We start from the raw sequence: 18,279 nt of genomic DNA on the forward strand, positions 1-18,279 counted from the left end.
AATCATATTGGATCCATATAACGGTACGGTCTCACAGTCCCATAGTGACCCACTTCATCCCAATTCCACACAAACAAAGCACAGCATTATCACAACACAATTAATCAAACATTGCAATCAATTGCAGACATATTAATCAATTAAACATCATAATGCAATGCACAATTAAACATCCAAAATCAATGCAAATAAATAAATAAATAGTATTAACAATAAACAACAATAATAAAATAAATAACAATAATAACAATAATAATGAAAATAAATAAATAAATATGTAAATGATTAAATGAGTAATAAAGATAATAAATAATCAGAGCACTCTATTTATTACGTACCAAGTTATAGAATTAATCTAAATGAACTTATTTAATTATGTCATTAATTAAAACTAGTCTAGGTTCTATTGAAATTTCGGCAGCATCTCCCCTAAAAATAGGACTATCTACCTGTTTAAATATCACAATAATATATATATATATATATATATATATATATATATATATATATATATATATATATATATATATATATATATATATATATACAAACACACACACACACACACACACACACACACATAGCCCATCCGTCGGACAATCAATCAAATCAAATACCCGTCCGCCTTTAAATGACATTATCGCCATTTAACATCCATAACAACTTACATGAGCTTAATTCATATTCTAAATAACATCATTTATCAGTCATTGGATACATATGTATGTATATACAAGCATATGTGCATAATTAACTTTCACGATTAATTCTTATTCCATATCTTTTCATTGGTACCTAGGCATGTAAGACTTCAAGCTTAACCTCAGTTACCACTTATTAGAACAAGAAGTTTTACTCTATTCAAATTTACACATTATGTTCTAAGTATCTCGTATCATCCAACTAACAACATCAATAATTAATCACCAATACAAAATTTTAACTTTACTTTATAAGGTTAAGCAAATAACTAAGTAGATAAACAATTGCAAATTTATATTGGCTTAACGTTTATATCCTTCTAGTGTAACTATATATATATATATATATATATATATATATATATATATATATATATATATATATATCTTTAATAATTATATGCAATTATAATTTATAAACTCTTCCATTTCCTTATTATTAATTAAGATCTCGAAATTCCATTTAATGATCCATGAACCATCATCTATTGAATATGAATAAGCATTTATGAATATCTATCGACCTGGAAATAAAAAAAAAAAAAAAAAATACACTTCCTCATCCATATTTGTCTTCTACAACAATTTAATATATTTGCTGCCACTACACAGATTCGTAGTTTTTCTACGCTAAAATCTTAAATTGCACACCAACTAACCAATCTGTTGCAAATATTAGACCTACTACCTCATATGTACACTATCAAACAATAATTTGAAGGAATAATTAAAAATAAAATTCCTAAATTCCAGTTTAATCTCATAGCACACAGGCTGGCAAATTCACTAATCAACTTACCTTACTAAGAGAAAGGTTGGAAATTGCTTACCCAGTTGCGAAAATGTCGGAAAAGTGCAAGACAGAAAGGAAATGCCACTGTCCCTGCCGAAGAACGATATCGCAACTCCTTGCGATTTGCTGCACCAGTAGATGAACGACGATGGAGAAGGGGAGAGCGGAGCTACACCGTCGACGGGGATGAAGCTGGAGTCGATCGATCGCCGGAGAGTTGAGCTAAAGAGGCGACGCGATTTCCCGATCACAAACTCGCAAGTCTGCTGTGAGTGTACGCCAGAAACGAAAGGAGAGAGAGAGGAAGGGAGGCGAGGGCTGCTGCAGTGAGGAGGCGACAACGAGGTTGGCGATGGTCTCGGGTGGTCGGAAAAAAAAGGGAGGGGGAGGGGGTGTCGCGCGCATGGCGCTGGCTCCAGGAAGAAGAAGGGAAAAAAAAGAAAAAAAAGAAAAGAAAGAAGAAAAAAAAAATCTTGGGGCTTCTAGACCATTCCGGTTCGATTCGAACCGGTTTGGTCTAATTCAATGATTCGGCTCAATTTGCTTGGTTTTCGAGTTTTTCGCTTGGTTTTCGAAAAATCAAATTGGTTAATGGGTCCAGTTTAGCAATAATAAAATACTAGCTGGTATAATCTCATTGGTTGAAAATAAAAAATTTAGTTTTTAAATGAAAATTCTACGAAATTAAATTTTCGGGTCGTTTCAATACATAAGCAACTTAATTTTTTTTAAAAAAATTAAATTCAAGCTCTTTTTTTTTTTAAATTAAGTTCCAACTTTTTTAAAACAAAAAATAAATTTAGTGGAAGACTTTTTTCAAAAAAAAAAAAATTAAGTTCAAGTCTTTTCAAAAAAAATAAATTTAATTCAAGCATTTTTTAATTTTTTAAGTGTTTTTTTTCAGAAATTATTTCACAAATTTTTAAATTTTAAAAGTCTTCAAGATTTAAAATTTAAAATTATGCTATTTACCAGAAAACCGGCTGGAACCGTCGATTGTGGAACCGTTAAGGAACCAGAACTGTTCGGTTCCAAACCGAAATCAAAACTTTTCGGTTCAATTTCAGTCTCAAATTTTTTTAAATCGGAACCGGCGGTTCCGGAACTATGGTCATGCCTAATTGAAGGCATCGCATTTTTGTAGAATTAGGCAGAAAAGCTTGAGAATTCCTCTCATAATAGTAATTATTGGAGGGAGAAGCATCAGCTGAGAAAATCATAACTCCATTGACATCAAACCCTTTCTTCTTCAACAAAGCTAAAAATATAATTAAGGCTCTCAAACAAATCAAATAATTTATGCCCCAATATTTGAAAATAGAAAAGACCAATTTTTAGAAGTTCACTTGTAACTCAAAAAAGGGTGTAAGGCCCATGGACTACTTCTAATGGGAAAATATATTGAAAAATAATGAGTCATAAAAAGCAAGACATCAATTTGGAAGACCTAAGAAAAATTTCTAAGGCAATTACATGGGCTTTGGATGGCTTATAATTAGGTTTCCATAAGTGAGAATCTGAGTCAAATCCTCACACTGAGTTTTGTGATTTAACCCAAAGATACAAACAGACTTGTCTAATTCTTTTTATACCCGAAGGTACGTGCTTATAGGTGATATGGGTCAACTAGGGAATCAATAGGTCGAATGGAGCTAAATATGCTTATCGCCAACTCATATCAAAGGATTTTAAGGACCAAAAGGTGCTTGTGTGCAAGTATTGTGATGCAATGCCTAAAAATTAAAGTCAGCCTAAAACTAAATAAAGTAACCAATCGGAATCAACTTCTCTATCCCAGTGGAGTCGCCATTGGGGGTTCTCGCCATTGTGGGCTCTTGTCTAAGAAAATAGCTTTACACTGTGTTAAGGCCCAAAGGCCTAAGGGAAGACGGAATGGATCAAGACCCACACGGAGAATATGAGTCACTATCCAGATGAAATTTAGGGCAATTACCATGTAGCGATTGAAAGTTAAAACCCTGTGATAATAATAAAAAAAATCACAATATTAATTTGTAATACGTGAGTTATAATTCAATTTAAGTAATACTTCATAATATAAACGTCAATGTTATTGCAATTCATAACGTTTAATTCAACAAATATAAATTTAATCAACTTAAAAGTACTTCTGCAACAATAGACGAAATCAAAATATAAACAACAGAAATATACTTCATTATTCCCCTTGTTCCCACATCAATATATCATTATATATATATATATATATATATATATATATATATATATATATATATATAAAGTAGAACCATGGGTATTTTCCTCAATGCTGACGTGGCGCATTCACCAAAGAGAGAGTTTGTATAATATTTGAGTATTTATTTTTAGCTTTCGCTAGGATTAATTTTTGGGTTAATTTTAGTTATCTTTTAAGGTTGAGAAAGACTTTAAATTTCAAGTATTTGATTAGAGAGAAAATCATTTGATTTTTATTGACTTTTTGTTCCCATTAAAATGAAGTAATTCAAAAATTTATGTTTCCTAATCAAAATGGAGAGAGAATCATTTGCCTTTTTATTGCCTTTTGGTTATTAAAACCTTTAAAATAAAAAAATAAACGTTTCTTTTAAAAATTGAAAAAGAATTTCTCTCAAACCTTTTCGTTAATAGACTTTTACTACTGTACAAACAGTAATCATTAATTGACACATGTATATATAAACTTGCAATAGATTATTCAACCTCTTATTCCATTTCTTTACCTATATATTTCCTAACTTTATCTTTTCTCTATCCATATTTATCTTTTATTCTATAATAAGGTATTATATAAAATATTATCTAATGATAAATATAAAATTTATCTAAAAAAAATTAGAATTCGAGTTTACATACATAAAAATATTCCTTACAAGTATAAAGAATAGGTAAATTATTACGGGCATAAATTTATTTTAATTAAAAAACTTGATATATTAATTACCAATTCTATATTCTAATTTAAAAATTGAATGTTATAAATTCATGATACATGGACCTTTATTTTATATAAATTCTAAACCAAACAAAATTTATTCAAAAGCTAGACGATAAAATAAAAATCTAGTTTTAAAAAATGTAAAATATAATTTACAAGTAAAATAAAATTGATTAAGTTGAAATTTAAAGATCAATGAATTTTAAAATATTTATTATATATATATATATATATATATATATATATATTAATAATTAAATAAATATTTTATGGCTAAATATATAATATGGATTATTTTTAAAAAATATAAATGACTTTAAGATAACAATTTATTAGTTAAACTATAAAGTAGAAGTAATAAGGTACAATTTTATATAGTTTAACTTGTATAATTTGATAAGATATAAGGGTAGAGATTTATAAGTCAAGTATTAGAGTTATATAATTTAATTTTTTTTAATTAAAATATTATATTAAAAAAATAATGAGATGTCATATATGAGATATATATAATTTAAATTACATGATACATGATAATTATTTTAATAATAAAAAAATTTATAATTATTTATTAAAATTTTAAATAATTTATTTTAAGTAAATGAATTTAAAGTGTTACACAATTATCTATCTTTGAATTTTTATGTTTTATAGAATTATAGTTGTGTTGAAAAATAATATATTTTTTTTAATTTACAGAACTAAATAGTTTTTTGTATTTTAACAATAAAAACCTAAATGCTCTACTTTTGATAACCTATTCTATAGGTAACAAGTCATTTGATCAAATTCAAATCCAATGATCTATGTCTAGCTAGTTTAAATCTAATGGTGAAAAAAGATTCTGTATTAGAACATAAATTTTTAAATATGTACTGTAGTCTTGCCCTCATTAATATATTAAAAAAAATAAGCGTTTCTTTAAAAAATTGAAGAAGAATTTCTCTTAAATCTTTTAGTTAATATATTGGAAAAAAAAAAAACAAATGTTTCTTTCAAAATTGAAGAAGAATTTCTTTGCTTTTAGTTAATATATTGAAAAATATGAAACTCAATTATTTGACAGAATTAAATTATAGAAATTTCTTTAAAGAAACATTAATTTAAAAAAAAAACTATAGTAGTATTCTCTTAAACCAATATAATTTTATTTTTAATTGTAATTATCATGATAAATTAATTTTGAAAAAAACTATTCGTCTTTTAATTTTGAAAGTTCATTATTAGTTAATTTTAAACATATCTTTCTATTAAAATGGAGAGCGTTTTTATTGTCTTCTATTTTATGAGTTTTTTAAATTTAATTTTTTGGCCATTAATGCATGAATATATTATATTTTATTGTCTTTTATCTATCTATCTATATAAATATATAAAAATAAAAACTTGGATGTTGATATCGCAAAAAATTAGAGTGTTAAAGTGCTGATTTGATTTTTTTTTTTTATTTACATTTTTAATCTAGAGTTTTAATTTACAATAGTCAATATTTATAATTTTTATAACTTTTAATTTCTACTCTTTTGTTTTGTTTCTTCTTCTCCTTCTAAATGACATCATTATAGTAGTATTAATGGCAAGAAGACCATTAGTTGATAAACTAAAAAGGCAATAGATTTAAATTTTTAAATGTACAATTAAGGGATTTGTGCAGTTTTTCCCCTCATGAATATAAGGGTTTGGTTTTTTTTTACAGTCATTTATTAATTGACATTCAATGAGTAGCTGCATTAATTGACATTCAATGACGGCCAGTTTATATATAGTATAGATTATTGCAGGCAAAAGCATCAGACGAGAAAATCATAATTCCATTAACATCAAACCCTTTCTTCTCGAACAAAGCTAAAGCATCAAAAAATGCATCTCCTTGAATACCTCTTTCCATGGTAGTTAGGCAACAACTTATCTTTACAAAACTGTGTTGCTCTAAGCTCAAACGTTGTCAAATAAGCTGCTGCTGACCTAATCTTGTCGGTATAAAATTGGTAATTAACATAATCAATAATATCTCCATAGTTGTTAAAGAGTTCAATATAAGGTGTAGTGGTTGAATAAAAAGGGAGCAATTGTGGCTATGGAAATTACAGTTTGATTCTTTAAAAGGGATATAAGCTCTCCAATAAAATAAGCAAAAGAAGCATTATTTTTGGGGAAATTTCATAATCAATATCAATACCATCAAGATGGTATTTTTGGGTTATGGATTTTAGTAAAGTGAAAGCATTTGATATCCAAATCTGAGGATCTTTAGGGTTATACCACCTGTGGGTTTTTCTACCTAAGCTCCAACCAGAAAGGCTAGCCAAGGCTTTTACACTTGGATGGTACTTTTTTTATGGCTAAAACTGAGTCTGGAGTTAATGTTTTTGCCCAATATGGTCAAACTTTACCATTTTGGGCATTGCCTGATGGGATCAAATGTTACAGGCATGCCTGTGGCATCAATGTACTCCATCATCAATTGGAACGGCATATATTTTAAGAATTTTTAGACTAAATGGAATTTAAGATTTTTTTGACTCAATACATAAATTTACTCCTATGATATGGTATCCTTAATTTCCACTTTTATCTATTGAACACTTTAATTTGTAAAATTGCACCTATTAAGCATTTTAATTGATTTATTGAACACTTTAACTTATAAAATTAAATCGATTAAACATTTATTGAATAATTGAAAAATGTAAAAGTTATTGTTTTAAATTTGTATTAACCATGGATCAAGTCAATATTTTGCATATGAAAGCCAAAAACTTTAAAAAATTGTTATTTATAGCGTGACGATGTATGATATTATCACAAAAAGAAAGTCGAGAGTATTACAAAGTTTTATTTATTAAACTTTAGGGGATAAATTATGTATTCAGCCAGATATTGGTTATACAACTATATGCAATTCCATAAACATGATGCTTAAAATTATTTTTCATACAGAATATGAGAAAGAGATGAAACTCCAACAATATGGATTTCACGTTCTAATTAATTTCTGAGGTTGTATAATTGAACGAGAGAATGAAAGAAAGAATGCTAATTTATACATCATTTTGGTACTAATTAAGGAAGCAGCCGGCCTAACCGTCTTGGTCTATATTTTTGTCATTTATAAGAATTATAGTGAAACTTTCAAGGTTTTGATTTGGCCAACTGTATAAATTCATCTTTTTATAAGCAGAAAAGAAAAAAAATTACTGTATCACTTTTAATTTTTACTTTGATTCGTTAAACACTTTAATTTATAAAATTGCCCATATTAAGTACTGTAATTAAATTTTTTTTACATAAATTACATATATTAAACACTTGGATGATTTTTTTTTTTTTTAATGTAAAGTAGAAGGGTAAATTCATAGTTTATATTAATAGTTTTTTATTTTCCAAAGTGTCTTCGAATACATATACAAGTAAATGATTGAGTCACTGTATAGACAAGGAGCATTTGACCAGTAAGATGGCAAAGACACGAATGCAACTACCAAAACCTGTGGTATGCTTGAACCGTAAAATCAACTGCTTCCAAATAGAAAAGATTACAAGTTCACGAATTAAATTAGGGCTGTTATTGCGTTGGTTTGGTTCGATTTAAATATAATAATTGAATCAAATCTAAAATGGCGGTTTGAGAAAAATTAAAATCAAATTAAACCATCAAAATTTCAAACCAATCTAAACCTTTAGCGGTGGTTTGGTTCAGTTTAACGGTTTAGGTGGTTTGAAAAAAAGAAATTAAACTTCCTCATTTATCTAATTAACAAGAAAAAAAAAACATCATACAAAATATGAAAAATAAATTAATAAAAATTATGCCATAAAATACACATGATTTTGAATAGCTATTAAAATTTTTAAATTAATTTTTGAATATGTATTTTTTTGGTATTATATGAAAAATATTATATTGAGTAAGATAATAATTAATCAATTTACAAATATAGAATTTAAATTTTGATTTTATTACATCTATTACTAAAAATTTAAAAAAAAGTATAGTTTTACTTACATAATGTTTGCACATATATATTAATATAATTTTACATGAATCTTTAATATTTTGAATATTTTATAAAATAATTATATAATTTATCTAATTAATAAGAAAGTATTATTCAATTTTTTATCCAATATAAACTAATTTCATAATTTACTATCCAATATAAATTAATCAATACAAAGAAAATTTTCATTCAAAAAAATTAAATTGAATTTAAAAGTTTAAACATATATATAGCGATTTGATTCAGTTTGGACGGTTTTGAGGCTAAAACTGTAAACCGAACCAAAAATTGGATTTTTAAATTTAACAAAATCAAACCAAATCATTAATATTTTAAAACCGCAGTTTTAGATTGATTTGGGTTGGTTTGGATCAATTTGGACGGTTTAAGCAGTCTCATGAACAGCCTTTCACTAAATCATAAAATATTATTTTTTTGGTTAGAGCAATCCTACTTTCTTTAACATTAGGGATGTGTTTTCCTTCGATTTGGAATTAAATTGATAAAATAGCCAACACTAGATTGAACTAATGGGTTCAATTTGACTTTTAAGTAAATTATTTTATTTTCTATTAAGTAAATTATTTTATTTTGTATAATCAAATAAAAGAAATCAATTTTTTCCTAAAATTAGAAATTGGAACATAAACAATTTTCTAAATAACTAAACCAAAAATTTGAATTAAATTAAAAATTACAGTAAAATTAATTGTTTAACTTAAAGATGATGGGTTTGTTCGGTAAAATTACTTGTTTGGATACTGTTAACTTTACATAAGTTAATTTTTTATAAAACGCTACATGAATTTCTAAAAAAATAGTTCAAAATCCTATATTACCGAATATTATAAAAAATGGCATTTAGCGTCTTGACCAAAAGCTATTGTTGAATACAGCCAATAAAAAAGGACATTAGTTATTTAATTAGCTCAATTTAGAGAAACAAAATAGATATGATTGTTAAAAAAATTTAATTAATATTGTGAAACACTAAATATTAGAGTGTTTAACATTTAATAAATAAATCCATGGACTTCAAGAGCTATTATAAGAGCTATGTTAACTAACGATAGGTAGAGTTTTGACATAAACACCATGGATTCGGATTGGGCCCACACGAGACGGCCCAATTACAACCCGTATGCCCAGTTCCCAGTTACCGGTCCAACTATACGTAGCAGATAATGAGAGAAGAAAGTGAAAGCGTAGCGCTGGAGATGGTAAACAGTCTACGACATTCACATTCCTACATGAAAAGCTCATCACCGTTTCCTAGATTTCTCTCAAGAAAACCATCTCCTTCTGCTATTTCTCTTTACATGATCCTTCTCTTTGCCTTCTCGCTCTTCATTTTTATTTTTAGCTCAAGGCACATATCGGACAATGAGCCCAAACCTCTCCTCTCTCAACAATCTCACGCTCAAACTCGATCTGAATCCGAATTCGAATATGAATTCAAATCCCTATCTCAATCTCAATCCGAGCAGGTACTCTTTTTTTTTTTTTTCTTAATTCCTTTTGGCTTAGCGATCTGAGAAATTTTCACTTTGTTGAAGTTTAATTTACACTTGCTAGTCGAATTATTGTTTGAAAATTTGTGAATCCGCGAAGCGACGTCCTTGGAATGTTCATTGTTCTTCAACTTTTTTTTTTTCTCTTAGAATTCGGTGTTGCTTCCGTGTGATTTCGTACCTGAACACTTATGCTTTGGATTTTAAATTTTGTGTATTTATTTTAGATAAAATTATTTGTAATTTTGCTGATCATATCTTTGGGAGCTGTGATAATGTTCTTTTACTGGAGAAGTTAATAGTCTTATGTGTAGGATATTAAATTGTTTGTGATTTTGGTACGAATTAGAATCTCCTTCTTTCTCCATAGTAATTTCTTTTTAATAATTTTTTTTTATCAAAAATAAAGAATAATTTCCTTGCTTTTTCTGGAATGCAATACAAATTATTACTCTGCACAAGCTATAAGCAAACATTTTTTTATGAATTAACTAAGATCTTGATATAGAATTTTGAGGATATAAGAGTACTTTGATTTTAATTTTGCAGATGCCTAATGAGCAACTGTGGGTTACTTCTATCAACCATGGTTTACGGCCTTGTGTCAATCCTACGCCTAAATATAAAGGTAAAAATTATAAAAACCCGCTTTCGTTCTTTTATTTGTCAAATACTTGGGGTTGTGCACCACTCTTTTAAGTCAGGGAATTGATGTTGAATTGTTGACCAACACAATATTGGAGCTCTTCATCCATTCGACTTAGTTTTTTTCTGGTTATTAATGGTAGATTTTAAGTTTGATTCAGTATCATCAGGCATATCTAAGGAGACAGTTCCCCCTCTCTCTTTCAATCTCTCTCTCTGTCTCTCATAATATGTATATAAACAAACATATGCATGTTTCTCTATCTAATTCTTGTTGAAACGTCAGCTGCTCAAGGATGGGACCGCTATATAACTGTGAGAAGCAATGGTGGACTAAACCAAATGCGCACTGGTGTAAGTTTATGACATATGTATTTACTTTTCCTGTCTCTTGCCTAAATTAATCTTTGTGTTTTCACTATTCATGTGATCTCTTTCTCTTAGATGAGTTTAACTCAGCTCAACTAAGTTTAATCCTTCTCTTGTTATGGTTGACCATATGATTCATTCTACTGTCCTTGGGATATACTTATAAAAGGGGTGAGTGCTGTTAAAGTATTCATCACCATGATGTCTAAATTCATGTTAAGTCTACTTATCCTTTTTATTTAGATGATTTAGATATACTCAATCTTTTCTACCACCTTATTTACTGAACTAGGTTGGACATTTCAAGACCATCTCAAACAGCCTTCTCTACTTATTTTCAATGGCTGTTGATGAATATGCTTATTTTTATATGGCCATGTCTTGTATGTTCACACAATCATCTTAGTATTTGCATGTTTGCCTTTCCCTTTTTTTTTCTATCTGCTTTCATAGATGAGGCTATAGCAATAATTTTATCTGTATTTTATATTCTTTGCTGCATTTTCCTTCCTGTTTGCCTCGATATGTATAGGCAAATTCTCAAGGTGAGCCATCTTGATAATTTCAGCTGCAATTTTTGAATGTCTGCATCAGTATCTTTCATGAACTTCTTGTTTTTAAGTAGCACTTGTACTGCCTATCACTTGGCTCCCGTGTTCTTAAATGCTGGCATCTTAATGATAAATACATTATGAATAGTGAGTGTTGTGCATGATGCATGAAGTTAACAAGTTGTCCATATTTAGATGTCTTAGATCATTTTATTAAATATGAGCACACAACTGAATCTACAAGGAAGTTATATGAACCACTGATAATTAATGGTTAGGTCATAGGTGAATGAGGCTTTTGTGTATCTGCTGTGCAACTAACTTTGCAACATAATTTGTCCATATGAAGTCAATAATTGTGTTTTTGCTACAGATTTCAGACATGGTGGCTGTTGCACACATCATGAATGCTACATTAGTCATTCCTCAATTGGATAAACGTTCATTTTGGCAAGACTCAAGGTGTGTTTCTACCATTTCTAGCATTTGTGGATAATTTCAATCCTATCTCTACTCTTTCTTTCTTCTTTTCTTTCTGTCTTTTTCACCTTCTCTTTCACATTCATAGTCCTCGAGTTGCTGTTGTTCACTAATCATGGTTCCCTTGTGCAGTACATTTTCAGATATATTCAATGAGCTGCATTTCATCTCAAGCTTACAAAATGATGTAAGGATTGTCAAGGAGCTCCCCAAAGAATTGGAGTATCTACCTCGGGCAAGGAAACATTTTGGCTCCTGGTCGGGAATGGGTTACTATGAAGAGATGACACGGTTATGGAAGGAATTTCAGGTACAGGCAATAATTTTTCTTAGTTTTCAGTAGTCTAGAGTACTTTCCATTTCTTTCTTATGGATTTTTGATATCATGCTGAAGAACATTATTTTAACTTGTGAAGGACCTGTCACATAGTGGGGTTAATTCGTTATTTTCTTAGCTTCCAATTTTGAGGGAAATGGGAGACTTATTTATTCTATAATTAGTATACTTTTGGAAAACTGGAAAAAAAATTATTTCCACCAAGCTGGAAAATTATTATGTTTATGCAGGAAACTCCAATTTTCTATTTCTGTGGACTAGTTTCTCAATTAAACAGTTGCTAAACTTTTTTCTTTGATTATATAATAGGTGGCTTATTTTTTTGAGCTTGTTACATTTTCAATGTTTCAGTATTTGCATGAATCCTGTTCATTAGTTCTTGGGCATTTTTTATGCTAATATTTTTTCATTTCGTTCATCTACTTATTTTTGACTCCCTGTAGGTGATTCATGTTCCAAAGTCAGATTCTCGTCTCGCAAACAATGATTTGCCTCTTGATATCCAGAGGTTAAGATGCCGTGCCTTGTATCATGCTCTTCGTTTCTCTCCTTCAATTGAAAGCCTAGGAAAGGTTGGGAACACATGTTTTTTGTTGACATTCCGAGCAACAATTTTCAAAAATTAAACTGGTTTTGGAAAATCCTCAAGTTTCTAAACTGAACAGTAGAGTATCTGATTAAATAGCAGTTGAAACTGGTCTAAATCAATATATATTTGTTTAAATTGTTAAAACCTCATAGTTCGTGTATTAATTTCACAACATAGCATGCATGATGCCGGGTTTACACTTATTTTCAGTGTCAATAGCATTGAGGTCTCCTATGGGGATTCCTGTTAAATTAGGTTCTGAGAATGCATGACGATGACACCACAGAAGCTGGTGGAGCGACTGAGATCACGTGGAGGAAGATACATTGCACTTCATCTAAGATATGAGAAGGACATGCTTTCTTTTACCGGTTGCACATATGGTTTGACTGAGACAGAATCTGAAGAGTTGCGAGTAATGAGGTGATAATATTGAGGATACCTCGCTTTCTCTCTCTCTCTCTCTCTCTTGTGCTTGTGCATGTGTTGCACGTGTTTATGTGAGCCTGAGTGACAGACACTTATACTGGATGTATATTTGATATGTTGCTCAGATCAGATTGTAGTGAATAAATTCGGATCAATGTGGTGTACTTCAGCTATTATCCTCTCATTGACCTATTCTTAATGTGGCTTTAGGGTGCACCGTTGCATCAATTTGATATTTTATCTGATTCCATAAGATGTGTTGAATTTGTTGTTGAAATGTTGGAGTAGAATGTAGTCATTTGATTTTTGAACTTGTATTTTTGATATGTTTGAATTTTGATGTGGTTCACCAGAGAATGCATATAGCATTGATATAGAGATCTTCTATGGTGCTGACAGGTTCAGTAACTTAGGTTTAGCAGGTTGTTCATTCCCATCCTATCATCTTGACTTAAGCATTTCAGGAATAGCTGGTTTTCAAAGTGGTATAATTTTCACAATCTATGGCTTAATTTACTTTATTGGTTATTTATGTTGTTATTATTTTTTTCAGAGAGAACACAAACCATTGGAAGGTGAAAAAGATAAACTCAACAGAACAGCGAGAGGGAGGATTGTGTCCTTTAACTCCAAAAGAGGTGGGAGTATTTCTGCAAGCTCTTGGTTATTCTCCATCTACAGTAATTTACATTGCAGCCGGTGAAATTTATGGTTGTGAATCTCACCTTTTAGAACTCACATCTCGCTTCCCAAATACAGTTTTCAAGGTTGGTCAATAATTTTGTAGGTAACTGCATTTGGCAAATGGTTTGATGTCATCATAACTGCCAATAATGTTAATATGAACTGGTATGGATTATTTCAGGAAACATTGGCAACACCAGAAGAATTAAAAGCATTTGCTAAGCATGCCTCTCAGACTGCAGCACTTGATTACATTATTTCTATTGAGAGTGATGTATTTGTTCCATCATATTCGGGTAATATGGCCAGAACTGTCGAGGGCCATCGGAGATTCTTAGGGCATCGCAAGACAATTCATCCAGATCGGTATAGATCCAATCCAGATAATTTCCTAGGAATACATAAGAACTGATAGCATGAGTGCTTAAATTTAGGCCACTTGTAGTATGTCTAATTAGTGGGAGGTAATCACCTTGGCAAGTATGCACATGAAACCATAGGGAATACTATCAAGCACCAATTGTTTTCTGCTTTTGGGTTCAAGAAGGATGCTGCAGGAGTTTTTCACCTTCGATTATTTACAGGGCTCTGGTAGTGTTGAAATCATTTTCTGGCAAAAATTTGGATTCTAGTCAGTCTTTTATGCTTATTCAATTTTAATAATGGCTGGTTGTTTTGTTGGGAACTATTACAATGTCAGATTATGTATGTTTCTCACTCGAGTGCCACAATTTTTCTCAACTACATTGAAATAATTCATACAATATTTCTCACTTATGAGTAATTTTCTCAACTACATGCTCTGTTGATCCTTTGGATCCATTGTTGTCTTATTCCCTCTCTAATTTCTGTTGCCATAAGCTATGCCTTGGGAAATGGGGGGGATGGACTAATTTTCTGGTTCTTTTCCCGCCAGAATGCCGCCCCCCCCCCCCCCCCCCCCAAAAAAAAAAAAAAAAAAAAACTTTTAATATAATTTTTCCCAAGAATGTTTCATATGTTACCTGATTTCGATTTGGTATTTTGTTGCAGAAAGGGACTTGTCAAACTATATGATAAGCTAGAAAATGGACAGCTGAAAGAAGGATCCTCATTTTCATACATTGTGCAGGAGATGCATAAGAACAGGTAAATTTTATTGCAAGTTTCTGTAATTTATTTGATAGTTTTCTCAAGATTAACTTCTGGTATATTTCTTTCATACTTTCTTTTACTAAGTTTATTGCCTCTTTTTAAGATTTTAGTACTTTGTTCTCCTTTCATGTTCACTTCAAAAGGAGAATATTGAATCTATTTTATTTAACAACTTGCACCTGCAGCATTTGAACTTGTTTTGTCCTGTTGAGATGGAGGTTAACTGTAAACTAAAGTAATGCATTTGTCATTAGTCTGTTTCATGAACAATAAAATTTCAGAAGTATTATGAGCTACTGACTGAGTTTTGTTCCAAAACATAGGCAAGGAGCTCCAAGGAAAAGAAAAGGTCCATTGCCAGGAATAAAAGGTCGAGCGCGTTTCAGGACCGAAGAATCTTTTTATGAAAATCCATACCCTGAATGTATTTGTAGATCAAAAGGAGCTGTTTGAAATGAAGGTTAGTATACCTCCTTGCAGATTCTGCATAATTTGCTGATAGAAGGGAAACGCTTATGTGTAATGTAACTGCTTGCATGAACGCAAGGAATAGCTGGTTGTCAAAAGTAAAAGTGATCGAGCCTAACCAGTATTCGGTTCTTAGATACGTTATTAGTTTAGACAAGAAAGCCACGAGTGGTAGATGATCTTGCCTTTCAAGCCCTTTCCCTTTCGTTCTTTAAAGAAAAAAAAAAAGAGGGAAGGACAGAAAAGGGATAAAAATAGAACATGTTGTCAATTTGATATATTCATTTTGTATGAGAACATTTGAAAATTAGGGTTTAGTCAATAAATTATATGATTGCACAATTTATTATTGTCTGCAAAACTTTGATCGAAACTGAAGGAGAATTGAAAGAGTTGTAGTTGTTTAGGGTTAGTTTTGCTAAAGTACTGGGAGGAAATAACATATTATAAATTCTCTCTTTCAACATAAGTAAGCAAATTAGAGAAATTATCGTGAACCAATCTTGGATACTGTATTTGAGAGAAATTTGACAATGCCGCTCTCATTTCGTCTCACCCATTCTTTAGATTTTTCTTCTTCACCGGTTCATTTTGTCAGATTTTCTGGGATCGGATGAGAGAGTGGAGAAGAGAGCGAGGGATGAAGGGAGATACTGCCTTTCATGTGGACGTCGAAAAGAGAGAGGGAGGACGAGCTCTTTATAAATATGGACTTTCTGGTGGTTACGAGGGTGTGACCAAAATAATGTGATTCTGAAATTATTTACCAAAATGCATTATTTTGCCCATCAACTCTAAAATCACGAGAATTCATTATTTCGATCGGAACGTGATTATAAATTAACAAATCAAATCCATTTTGAATTTATTTAAAAATTCACTTTTATTTTGTTAATCTGTTTTAAATTAAATCTGATTATGATTTTACAATTAATATAAACTTATTTAAATACTTGTTTAATATTAAAAATATATATATATATATTTTTTTTTATTTTAAAAAATAAAAAAAATAAAAATTTGTAAATTTTATTTGAACTTAATAAAAAAATATACATCTATGTTAAATATACAATGCTAACTACATTAGGAAGGTATATTTATCATTTTTTTGAAAAAAAAGTTATTTTTACTACTTTATATTAATTAAAGGACGGGTGATAGATAACGGATATGCAAGTCTTTGAATCTAAATCTAATGCGAGAAGTAAAAATCTTGTCTAAACTCCCAAACTCATTTATTCATCATCCCAACTCGTCAAAATTGGATTAAATACTCAATGGTTTTAGACATGAGTTTTAGCATTAAGATATGTATGTGCTTCTAGTTAAACAGGATGTTTGGGCTTGTTTAACAAAGGATAGAGAGAGCTCCACTATTACTTCGGTGCAGATAGGAATGTCAGATGTGCATTTGCTCAACTATAAATTTTCTTTTTAACCAAATAGAATCAAACTGAATATATTTGGTCGTGTCGGTTCAATAAATTTGGTGGATTTTATGCAAATTTATCTTATTTTCTTATTTGAAATAAAAGATGAAAGAAAAACAAATTATATGTTACATACAAAAAAGTTGAGCACCCGGAACTGTTAGCATATACACACTCTAGTTTTGTTAGATATTTAGACGATTGAAAGCACGTCAGGGTATATCTTTACCGAAAAATACTTGCCTAGACCGGAGTCTATAGTTCCACCAATAGACTAATCTTTATGTTAGTTGGCGAAGCTATATCTTGGAAAAGTGCTGAGCAGACAAATGAGACAATAGCATCATCTCTACTATGCAAGCTAAGTTCGAAGCATATTATGGAGCTATGTGGGAAGCTATCTGGTTTTGTTTTTATTATTCTCTGTATATGTCCGAAGTTATTTATTTCTAATGTGAATTATTTACTCCATCATATTCAGTTAAAATGGCCAGAGCTATTGAGGACTGGAGATTCTTATGGCATCACAAGACAATTATCTCACTTTTTAAATATTACCTGATATTGGTTTTTTTGTTGCAGAAAAGGACCTGTGAAATTAATTGATAAGCTTGAAATTTGAATATCAAAAGCTGAAAGAAGGATCCTCACCTTCATGTAATGTGCAGGAGATTAATTTTTTGTACTAGGATTGTCATTTTTCTCTTTTCCTGTTTGCCTCGAAAGGAGTAGATCGCATCTGCAGAATTTGAACTTTTTCTGTCCTGCTGAGATGGAAGTTAATTGGGAATTGAAATAATGCATTTACCGCTTGTCTGTTTAATGAACAACACAGTTTAAACAGAACACAAGCAACTTAGTGAGTTTTCTCCAAATTATAGGCAAAGGAAACATCCATTGCCAGGAACAAAAGATCAACCACGTTTCAGGACTGAAGGATCTTCTTATGAAAAGCCATAACTTGAATGTATCTGTAAACCAAAAAGAGCAGTTTGAAATGCAGATCAAAAGCAAATTTGCATAGTTTGAGCCTAAAGAATATCTCATGACATATGAGAAAATTTAAAAATTTTGTTTCTATTTTATGTATGTTGTCTTGCTGTAACGAAACTAAGCTTATTTCATACTAAACTAATGAGAACGACAAAGGTGTTATTTGATTACACAATTTATCATTTTGTGTGAAACTGTAATATTAACTAACAAGTGGCAATTA

At 30.2% G+C, this 18,279-nt stretch overlaps 1 protein-coding gene and 1 pseudogene across 3 annotated transcripts; one reads left to right on the top strand and one right to left on the bottom strand.

The window, feature by feature from the left end:
- Positions 1-2,573: 2,573 nt before the first annotated feature.
- LOC105629613 (chitinase 2-like) lies at positions 2,574-7,599 on the bottom strand (annotated as a pseudogene).
- Positions 7,600-9,623: 2,024 nt separating this feature from the next.
- LOC105629584 (O-fucosyltransferase family protein) lies at positions 9,624-18,231 on the top strand. 3 transcript variants are annotated; one of them, XM_012211196.4, is made up of 12 exons: positions 9,624-9,920; positions 10,494-10,572; positions 10,876-10,943; positions 11,883-11,971; positions 12,122-12,299; positions 12,770-12,898; positions 13,202-13,338; positions 13,898-14,111; positions 14,210-14,394; positions 15,061-15,156; positions 15,486-15,622; positions 17,646-18,231. In XM_012211196.4, exons 1-11 carry the CDS (start codon positions 9,651-9,653, stop codon positions 15,613-15,615), a joined length of 1,575 nt encoding a protein of 524 aa, XP_012066586.3. In that variant the 5' UTR covers positions 9,624-9,650; the 3' UTR covers positions 15,616-15,622; positions 17,646-18,231. The 3 variants fall into 3 exon arrangements, with proteins under 3 accessions (XP_012066586.3, XP_012066587.3, XP_012066585.3); XM_012211197.4 differs by lacking the exon at positions 17,646-18,231 and adding an exon at positions 16,229-16,465; XM_012211195.4 differs by lacking the exon at positions 17,646-18,231 and having other exon boundaries at positions 15,486-15,972.
- Positions 18,232-18,279: the final 48 nt, after the last annotated feature.

The sequence above is a fragment of the Jatropha curcas genome, chromosome 3 (assembly GCF_041381405.1).
Source record: "Jatropha curcas cultivar XTBG-Jc1 chromosome 3, XTBG_Jcur_1.0, whole genome shotgun sequence".
NCBI lineage: Eukaryota > Viridiplantae > Streptophyta > Magnoliopsida > Malpighiales > Euphorbiaceae > Jatropha > Jatropha curcas.

Excerpts from the sequence above, each read along its gene's own strand:
- LOC105629584 (XM_012211196.4), top strand. The coding sequence starts at position 9,651 with ATGGTAAACAGTCTACGACATTCACATTCCTACATGAAAAGCTCATCA. Across the intron at positions 14,112-14,209 it reads TCCCAAATACAGTTTTCAAG|GAAACATTGGCAACACCAGA; the intron begins GTTGGTCAATAA and ends GGATTATTTCAG. Across the intron at positions 15,157-15,485 it reads CAGGAGATGCATAAGAACAG|GCAAGGAGCTCCAAGGAAAA; the intron begins GTAAATTTTATT and ends TCCAAAACATAG.